General features: G+C 43.4%; 1 protein-coding gene across 1 annotated transcript in view; it reads right to left on the minus strand.

The window, feature by feature from the left end:
- The window catches only part of LOC106591492 (RNA-binding protein 10), an 85,406-nt gene extending 74,166 nt beyond the window's left edge, over nt 1-11,240 (minus strand). Inside the window, exons 1-2 of the mRNA XM_082961516.1 lie at nt 11,090-11,240; nt 1,837-2,007 (exon numbers count right to left, since the gene is read on the minus strand). Of these exons, the coding sequence (XP_082817642.1) occupies nt 1,837-1,853 (17 nt within the window). The 5' untranslated portion in view covers nt 1,854-2,007; nt 11,090-11,240. The remainder of the gene's footprint in view (nt 1-1,836; nt 2,008-11,089) is intronic.

Raw genomic sequence — 11,240 nt, forward strand, 5'->3', positions numbered from 1 at the left:
TACAGCCCAACACCGTGCAGGACGTTTGGCATTTGCCAGAGAACACCAAGATTGGCAAATTCGCCACTGGCGCCTGTGCTCTTCACAGATGAAAGCAGGTTCACACTGAGCACATGTGACAGACGTGACAGAGTCTGGAGACGCCGTGGAGAAAGTTCTGCTGCCTGCAACAACCTCCAGCATGACCGGTTTGGCGGTGGGTCAGTCATGGTGTGGGGTGGCATTTCTTTGGGGGACCACACAGCCCTCCATGTGCTCGCCAGAGGTAGCCTGACTGCCATTAGGTACCGAGATGAGATCCTCAGACCCCTTGTGAGACCATATGCTGGTGTGGTTGGCCCTGGGTTCCTCCTAATGCAAGACAATGCTAGACCTCATGTGGCTGGAGTGTGTCAGCAGTTCCTGCAAGAGGAAGGCATTGATGCTATGGACTGGCCCGCCCGTTCCCCAGACCTGAATCCAATTGAGCACATCTGGGACATCATGTCTCGCTCCATCCACCAACGCCACGTTGTACCACAGACTGTCCAGGAGTTGGCGGATGCTTTAGTCCAGGTCTGGGAGGAGATCCCTCAGGAGACCATCCGCCACCTCATCAGGAGCATGCCCAGGCGTTGTAGGGAGGTCATACAGGCACGTGGAGGCCACACACACTACTGAGCCTCATTTTGACTTGTTTTAAGGACATTACATCAAAGTTGGATCAGCCTGTAGTGTGGTTTTCCACTTAAATTTTGAGTGTGACTCCAAATCCAGACCTCCATGGGTTGATAAATTGGATTTCCATTGATTATTTTTGTGTGATTTTGTTGTCAGCACATTCAACTATGTAAAGAAAAAAGTATTTAATAATATTATTTCATTCATTCAGATCTAGGATGTGTTATTTTAGTGTTCCCTTTATTTTTTTGAGCAGTGTATAAGGAATTTGAAATTATTTTTCTTTTTTCTTTTGATACTTAAATATATTTAAAACCAAATACTTTTAGACTTTTACTGAAGTAGTATTTTACTGGGTGACTTTCACTTTTACTTGAGTCATTTTCTATGAAGGAATCTTTACTTTTACTACAGTATGATAATCGGTAACTTTATCCACCACTGGTATTTTCCAGTCTGGTGGCCTGGAGATAGAAGTTGTTTTTCAGCTTCCTCTTGAAGTTCAAAGAAAGGATCCAGGTCAGGAAGTGGAATTTCTGCTCGATTTCAGGCGACTGACCACCGATCTAATGTCCAAAAGTTATTTCCTGTGTCACGTCCTGACCATAGAAAGCTTTTATTTTCTATGGTAGATTAGGGTGTGACAGAGGGTTTTGTCTAGTTTAAATTTTCTATGTTATGTGGTTCTAGTTTCTGTATTTCTACGTTGTTGTTTTTTTTGGGATGATCTCCAATTAGAGGCAGCTGGTCATCGTTGTCTCTAATTGGGGATCATATTTAAAGTTGTTGTTTTTCCCACAAGGGTTTGTGGGAAATTATTTTGAGTCAGTGTATGTTGCACCTCTTCGTCACGGTTTTGTTGTTTTGTTTATTAGTTTATTTGTATGTCTCGCATAATTTCACAGTTTAAATAAAATGTGGAACGATACGCACGCTGCGCTTTCTTCAGACGAACGTGACATCCTGGCTGTAGGTAATAATACAGGAAATAATGTAAGAAAAACAAATAAATACTGTAAAGTTGTCTAGGAAGTAGAAACAGGGGGCCGTCGGCATCATCTTGTCCAATCACGGCCTTCTACCCCTGAGATGCCCACACATCATTTATTCATGACGTTGTCATGTATCCCGTCTATTGAAATGGTACTGTAGAAGTGAATAAAGAAGTTTACTCACCTTCTGTCATAGTCCATACTGGTCCTCTGACTCTCTGTCTCTCCTCCTCCTCCTCCTCCTCCTCTCTCTAGTCTTCTCTCTCTCTCTCTCTCTCTCTCTCTCACTCCTCCTCCTCTCTCTAGTCTTCTCTCTCTCTCTTCTCCTCTGTTACAGTCGCAGCCTTTCCACACCCTGAAAGCACAACAGTCACAATTGTAAATTTGACTTCCGGTATTGGTAGGTCATCGTTCTGCAAAACGTAACGCTACGGGCAGTGAATGAGACCAATAGCAGCCTGTAAAGGCTAGGGCAGACCGCCCTGCTACACTCGGAGAGAGAGAGACCGTCAGTCCGTCTGTCCGCCGTGGGAACTAAATTACTAAAAGCATGTTGAATAATGCATGGCTCTAAATATAGACCTCTCAGACATTAAGTGATAGTTATCACACACACAGGTAAAACGGGCTAAAGGTACACTAGACAGACACAGAGAGACCAAACGATAGCTAGGTTCAGGTTGGCTATCCACCTGCGGCTGGCTGCTAGAACATTGTAATGCAGGCCGGTTTGTTCATTGCAGTGCCCTGTTAAAACAGACTACTGCTGTGTATGCAATGCTTCTATTTAGGTCATTGCTCCTGCAGTGGGATAGAAAGACAGTTTACTACTGTAGCTACAGTACAGTATTAGACAGACAGATCTAGTCTACTGTAGGCTGACCTGCTTACTGTCCACTGCATACACCTTGAAGAATCTCTCTCTCTCTCTCTCACTCTCTGTCTCTCACTCTCTCTGTCACTCTCTCTGTCACTCTCTCTCTCTCTCTACCTCTCTGTCTCTCTGTTCTCACTCTCTCTCACTCTCTCTCTGCTCTCTCTGCCCCTCTCTCCTCTCGCTCTCTCACTCTCTCTCTCTCTCTCTCTCTCTCTCTCTCTCTCTCTCTCTCTCTCCTCTCTCGAAACAGACACAGCAAAGATCTATTCCAGGGATGGGCAACTTTGATGTGGGTGGGGGGCCACAAACAATCTGAACTCATCATGAGTGGAGCAGTGGCTTGTGGGTCTGCGTACCCACATCCATACCCAGTCATGCAGTCAGAGCCGGCCCTAGCCTAAGTGAAATTGTGTTACCCCTCCCAATTGTACACATTTTGGGGTGAGGAGAAAATGTTGCAGCTTTAAAGCAAGTTTGCTGCAGTTCTACGTATTTTGCCATGGGGGCGGAGAGAGTGTTGTGTAATTGTATAACTCATTTCATGTAATTCTATGTATTTTGCCATGGGGAGGAGAGAACATTGTAATTTTATAACTAATTTCATATAATTCTACGTATTTTGCCATGGGGAGGAGAGAACATTATGTCATTTTATAACTCATTTCATGTAATTCTACATATTTTGCCATGGGGAGGAGAGAACATTATGTCATTTTATAACTCATTTCATGTAATTCTACATATTTTGCCATGGGGAGGAGAGAACATTATGTCATTTTATAACTCATTTCATGTAATTCTACATATTTTGCCATGGGGAGGAGAGAACATTATGTCATTTTATAACTCATTTCATGTAATTCTACATATTTTGCCATGGGGAGGAGAGAACATTATGTCATTTTATAACTCATTTCATGTAATTCTACATATTTTGCCATGGGGAGGAGAGAACATTATGTCATTTTATAACTCATTTCATGTAATTCTACATATTTTTCCATGGGGAGGAGAGAACATTATGTCATTTTATAACTCATTTCATGTAATTCTACATATTTTGCCATGGGGAGGAGAGAACATTATGTCATTTTATAACTCATTTCATGTAATTCTACATATTTTGCCATGGGGAGGAGAGAACATTATGTCATTTTATAACTCATTTCATGTAATTCTACATATTTTGCCATGGGGAGGAGAGAACATTATGTCATTTTATAACTCATTTCATGTAATTCTACATATTTTGCCATGGGGAGGAGAGAACATTATGTCATTTTATAACTCATTTCATGTAATTCTACATATTTTGCCATGGGGAGGAGAGAACATTGTAATTTTATAACTAATTTCATATAATTCTACGTATTTTGCCATGGGGAGGAGAGAACATTATGTCATTTTATAACTCATTTCATGTAATTCTACATATTTTGCCATGGGGAGGAGAGAACATTATGTCATTTTATAACTCATTTCATGTAATTCTACATATTTTGCCATGGGGAGGAGAGAACATTATGTCATTTTATAACTCATTTCATGTAATTCTACATATTTTGCCATGGGGAGGAGAGAACATTGTAATTTTATAACTAATTTCATATAATTCTACGTATTTTGCCATGGGGAGGAGATACACATTTTCAGTTTTCCAGCTAATTTCCTGCAATTCTACAAACTTCCATAGAATGGAGGGAAATTATTGTTGCTTTTAATATGATATCTGAGTGAGAGTGACTAACAAAATCAACGGGGGCTCTACGGTCAGTAAATCAACCATGATTACTAACAGTTTAGATTGCCGACTAGAATTTAATAAATAATAATAATAAGTTAATAAATCAAAAAGATATTAGCTGAGCTACGTTTCAGTAGCTACGTTTCCATCCAAATATTACAAAAGCTGTATAAAGAAAATATACGCATTTTCCCCACCAGTTGTTTCCAACAAACTGACTTGTTGCAAATGACATAGTGCACACAAATCAGACGACATAGTGCACACAAATCAGACGACATAGTGCACACAAATCAGACGACATAGTGCACACAAATCAGACGACATAGTGCACACAAATCAGACGACATAGTGCACACAAATCAGACGACATAGTGCACACAAATCAGACGACATAGTGCACACAAATCAGACGACATAGTGCACACAAATCAGACGACATAGTGCACACAAATCAGACGACATAGTGCACACAAATCAGACGACATAGTGCACACAAATCAGACGACATAGTGCACACAAATCAGACGACATAGTGCACACAAATCAGACGACATAGTGCACCCAAATCAGACGACATAGTGCACCCAAATCAGACGACATAGTGCACACAAATCAGACGACATAGTGCACACAAATCAGACGACATAGTGCACACAAATCAGACGACATAGTGCACACAAATCAGACGACATAGTGCACACAAATCAGACGACATAGTGCACGCAAATCAGACGACATAGTGCACGCAAATCAGACGACATAGTGCACACAAATCAGACGACATAGTGCACCCAAATCAGACGACATAGTGCACACAAATCAGACGACATAGTGCACACAAATCAGACGACATAGTGCACACAAATCAGATGACATAGTGCACACAAATCAGACGACATAGTGCACACAAATCAGACGACATAGTGCACACAAATCAGACGACATAGTGCACACAAATCAGACGACATAGTGCACGCAAATCAGACGACATAGTGCACCCAAATCAGACGACATAGTGCACCCAAATGAAATGACATAGTGCACCCAAATGGTCCCCTCTACACGACGCCCTGGTCCCCTCTACACGACGCCCTGGTCCCCTCTACACGACGCCCTGGTCCCCTCTACACGACGCCCTGGTCCCCTCTATACGACGCCCTGGTCCCCTCTACACGACGCCCTGGTCCCCTCTACACGACGCCCTGGTCCCCTCTACACGACGCCCTGGTCCCCTCTACACGACGCCCTGGTCCCCTCTACACGACGCCCTGGTCCCCTCTATACGACGCCCTGGTCCCCTCTACACGACGCCCTTGGTCCCCTCTACACGGCGCCCTGGTCCCCTCTATACGACGCCCTGGTCCCCTCTATACGACGCCCTGGTCCCCTCTATACGACGCCCTGGTCCCCTCTATACGACGCCCTGGTCCCCTCTACACGACGCCCTGGTCCCCTCTACACGACGCCCTGGTCCCCTCTATACGACGCCCTGGTCCCCTCTACACGACGCCCTGGTCCCCTCTATACGACGCCCTGGTCCCCTCTATACGACGCCCTGGTCCCCTCTATACGACGCCCTGGTCCCCTCTATACGACGCCCGCTACAGAACTACCCACCATGATTGGATCAGGCGGCGTCCCCTCGCAGAGATTGATACCTGGTCGATGGAGGAGTGGACCCGAAAGGAGAAACTGGACTTGGGGCCAGGTAATAGACAGGTATCGTAGCCTACCGGGAAAGAACGAGAGGCAGCCCCCCCCCAAATACATTTTTTGGGGGGCACACGGGTAGTTTGGCTGGGCCAGGGGTGAGACCTAAGCCAACTCCCCATGCTTATTGTGGTGAGCGTGTGCCTGCTCCTCGCACTCTCCCTCCAGTGCGCCTCCATAGCCCAGTACGGCCGGTGCCTGCTCCTCGCGCTCTCCCTCCAGTGCGCCTCCATAGCCCAGTACGGCCGGTGCCTGCTCCTCGCGCTCTCCCTCCAGTGCGCCTCCATAGCCCAGTACGGCCGATGCCTGCTCTGAGCACCCGGTCCTCAGTGCTCAAAACAGGGCTGTCAGATTAACTCTTCATTGCTCAAAACAGGGCTGTCAGATTAACTCTTCATTGCTCAAAACAGGGCTGTCAGATTAACTCTTCATTGCTCAAAACAGGGCTGTCAGATTAACTCTTCATTGCTCTATCTGAATGAATATTATCCAAATGCATCAGAATCTCTCAAGACTTCACGTTGAAAACAAATTACTTTCCAGTCTTATGATTTTCTTTAGGAATGTTATATATATATTTTTTAAAACGCAGTATTTTTCTGGCCAGTTAGTACATTTTTGGTATTTTATTAGGATCCCCATTAGCTGTTGCAAAAGCATCAGCTACTCTTCCTGGGGTTCCACACAAAACATGAATCATAATACAGAATGACATAATACAGAACATCTATAGACAAGAACAGCTCAAGGACAGATCTACATACATGTTTTAAAAGGCACACGTAGCCTACATATCAATCTATACACACAAACTATCCAGGTCCAATAGGGGAGAGGCGTTGTGGCGCGAGGTGTTGCTTTATCTGTTTTTTATGAAACCAGGTTTGCTGTTTATTTGAGCAATATGAGATGGAAGGAAGTTCCATGCAATAAGGGCTCTATATAATCCTGTATTAGGATCTCCATTAGCTGTTGCAAAAGCAGCAGCTACTCTTCCTGGGTTCCACGCAAAACACAATGACATACAGTGGGGGAAAAAAGTATTTGATCCCCTGCTGATTCTGTACGTTTGCCCACTGATAAAGAAAGGATCAGTCTATAATGTTAATGGGAGGTTTATTTGAACAGTGAGAGACAGAATAACAAACAAAAATATCCAGAAAAACACATGTCAAAAATGTTATGAATTGATTTGCATTTTAATGAGGGAAATAAGTATTTGACCCCCTCTCAATCAGAAAGATTTCTGGCTCCCAGGTGTCTTTTATACAGGTAACGAGCTGAGATTAGGAGCACACTCTTAAAGGGAGTGCTCCTAATCTCAGTTTGTTACCTGTAAAAAAGACACCTGTCCACAGAAGCAATCAATCAATCAGATTCCAAACTCTCCACCATGGCCAAGACCAAAGAGCTCTCCAAGGATGAGTGAGAACCTCCTTCCCTCAGCCAGGGCATTGAAAATGGGTCGTGGATGGGTATTCCAGCATGACAATGACCCAAAACACACGGCCAAGGCAACAAAGGAGTGGCTCAAGAAGAAGCACATTAAGGTCCTGGAGTGGCCTAGCCAGTCTCCAGACCATAATCCCATAGAAAATCTGTGGAGGGAGCTGAAGGTTCCAGTTGCCAAACGTCAGCCTCGAAAACTTAATGACTTGGAGAAGATCTGCAAAAGAGGAGTGGGACAGAATCCCTCCTGAGATGTGTGCAAACCTGGTGGCCAACTACAAAAAGAGAATGTTACAATCTTTCTGGAAGGAAACCCTTGCTCAAATTTAATCTACCCTGTTGTCAGTAGTATGATAAAGAGAGAATGCCCCTGAATCACTTGTTCACAGACTTCACAAACAGACCTCAATGTGCTTCTTCTTGAGCCACTCCTTTGTTGCCTTGGCCGTGTGTTTTGGGTCATTGTCATGCTGGAATACCCATCCACGACCCATTTTCAATGCCCTGGCTGAGGGAAGGAGGTTCTCACCCAAGATTTGACGGTACATGGCCCCGTCCATCGTCCCTTTGATGCAGGGAAGTTGTCCTGTCCCCTTAGCAGAAAAACACCCCCAAAGCATAATGTTTCCACCTCCATGTTTGACGGTGGGGATGGTGTTCTTGGGGTCATAGGCAGCATTCCTCCTCCTCCAAACACGGCGAGTTGAGTTGATGCCAAAGAGCTCCCTTTTGGTCTCATCTGACCACAACACTTTCACTCAGTTGTCCTCTGAATCATTCAGATGTTCATTGGCAAACTTCAGACGGGCATGTATATGTGCTTCTTGAGCAGGGGGACCTTGCGGGTGCTGCAGGATTTCAGTCCTTCACAGCGTAGTGTGTTACCAATTGTTTTCTTGGTGACTATGGTCCCAGCTGCCTTGAGATCATTGACAAGATCCTCCCGTGTAGTTCTGGGCTGATACCTCACCGTTCTCATGATCATTGCAACTTCACGAGGTGAGATCTTGCATGGAGCCCCAGGCCGAGGGAGATTGACAGTTCTTTTGTGTTTCTTCCATTTGCAAATAATCGCACCAACTGTTGTCACCTTCTCACCAAGCTGCTTGGCGATGGTCTTGTAGCCCATTCCAGTCTTAGGTAGGTCTACAATCTTGTCCCTGACATCCTTGGAGAGCTCTTTGGTCTTGGCCATGGTGGAGAGTTTGGAATCTGATTGATTGATTGCTTCTGTGGATAGGTGTCTTTTTTACAGGTAACAAACTGAGATTAGGAGCACTCCCTTTAAGAGTGTGCTCCTAATCTCAGCTCGTTACCTGTATAAAAGACACCTGGGAGCCAGAAAACTTTCTGATTGAGAGGGGGTCAAATACTTATTTCCCTCATTAAAATGCAAATCAATTTATAACATTTTTGACATGCGTTTTTCTGGATTTTTTGTTGTTGTTATTCTGTCTCTCACTGTTCAAATAAACCTACCATTAAAATTATAGACTGATCATTTCTTTGTCAGTGGGCAAACGTACAAAATCAGCAGGGGATCAAATAATTTTCCCCCCACTATAGAATGCCTTTCTTTGTATCCATGCTGGAAACCCGTTATCAGACCATTACATGAGAAATAATCCTTGATTTGTACAGATACAATTTTTTCCAATAATTTACTTAACACCGGCAGCAAGCTTATAAGACGACTATTAGAACCAGTGAATGCAGATGTTTTTTATCCTTAGATAGTAGAATAACCCTTGACTCTTTCCAGTCTTCTGGGCACACCCCATACATCAAGCACTTATTAAAAATATGAGAGATTGGTGTAGATATTTGGTTATCTGTACCTCTAAGCAATTTGTCGTCAAGATTATCTGTACCAGGTGACTTGTCATAAGAAAGAGACAACAGCATCCTTTCTACCTCTTCTCTTTCTACTTGATGAAATTCAAACCTGCATTGCCTCTCCTTCATGATACAATATTTTATAAGGGTATATGACATGGAGCCATCAGTTGGAATCATAACATTCCTCAACTTGTCCCACTTTGCCTGTAAAATATTAATTAAAGCAGTTTGTGATGTGGTTTAGTAATAAATATACCCTCTGACTCAACAAAAGAGGTGAACATGTTTGAAAGTCCTACCCATAATAGCTTTCAACGTTCTCCACAGTTTCCCCCCCCCCCCCCCCCACCCATCATCCTTTACTTCATACATTTTGTGCTGATAGAATCTCTTCTTCTTTCCTTTGTTTATCTTGGTCACAAGATGTCTTCATTTTACAATAACTTTGTTTATCAAACAGGGTGGCAGATTTATCCGCTGCTTTTTTGGCATCATAACGTAGAATCATTACATTTCTCAGTTCGTCATCAATCCATGGGGCACCGTTTGACTTCACAGTGCATTTTCTTAAAAAGGGGCGTGCTTATTAGCTTCACTCATAAATCATTTCATCAACAAACTTAGTGGCATTTCAGGATCATCCTTTTCTACACACTTCTAACCATGGCACATTCTTAATCGAGTCCTGATTGAACCCTCTGTAGGACCTGTGGTAGATTACGTTAGGCCCAGCCTTTTGGTATTGTAGTTTTCCTAGTGAGTTCAACCAAGTTATGATCACTACAACCTAGTGCCACTGATACAGCTTTAGAACAACGTTCAGCCATGTTGGTAAAAACGTGATCGATACAAGTTGATGGTGTGATACCGGACCAATCAGTGAACCTTCTGGTTGGTGATGTCATAACTTGGGTCAGGTTACATACATTGGCAACAAAAATGTGTTTCTTTCTCATTGGACAATTGGTGTTAAATCTATATTCCCCCGCCCCCCCCCAAAAAAAATGTATTTCCCTAATTTTCATCAAATTCCATCAAGATATTTGACACCAGCACTAGGTGGCCTATAGCAGCAACCATGCAGGAACCAATGAGGTTGCTGGGAGGGGGGGGGGCGGGGGGCACGACACATAACAGTGCGGATGCAGGAACGCCCTGAATTGCAAGCTGCAGAAAAAACGGGGGTCTCTTCGTTCAGTAGCACTTTGAAGGTTTGACATTAGAGATTTGCATATTTTTTTTCAGGGATTTAAGAAGAAGAAAAAAAATGCTAATCTCTAATGAAAAGCCGACAAAGTTGTCTGCCATTATGTCAAATCGTGACATGAGGTCAAATACATTTTTTTTTTTTTTGCCTGACCAAAATTATTATATGGCCTGCAAAAACAAATAAAAATCAATAGGGAACGGGTCTTTCTGGTTTGTGTCTGTCATAATATTTGACAGGTCCACTGAGACGGGCAGTGAACCGACCACCCGGCACCGATGTAAATACAGAACGTCATTGTACCCGCTGACCCTCGATGACCGACAGTCGGACACCGCAAACTGACTGCATGCACTGATGCACAGAATAATAATTTATAATTGCAAATAAATATCCGACATTGCTTGCAAACATAACACACACAAGAGAGAGAATATAATAGAACGAGTAATATTTAGTTATTACCAGCTGATAGTGATGTTGGTGAATGGTGGTTAGCCAATGGAAACACGATTTAGCTTTAGGACCAGTCTCAATGTAACAGTTCAGACAAGCATATCGACGATGTAATAAAACGCTGGTTATTGTGCAAATCATTCATATCTTACCTTCCTCAACGTTCAAGTTCAGTTTTTTTTTTGTGGGGGGTGTAATGACATGCGTCTACATGTGATCCCGAGCTGCTGAGTGAAGGAAGATCTGTTAATTCTGCTCCTTAAAATTATATTTTGCAAAATGGCTACATTTTATGTACCTGGG

Source organism: Salmo salar, chromosome 15, assembly GCF_965601325.2.
Source record: "Salmo salar chromosome 15, fSalSal1, whole genome shotgun sequence".
Lineage (NCBI taxonomy): Eukaryota > Metazoa > Chordata > Actinopteri > Salmoniformes > Salmonidae > Salmo > Salmo salar.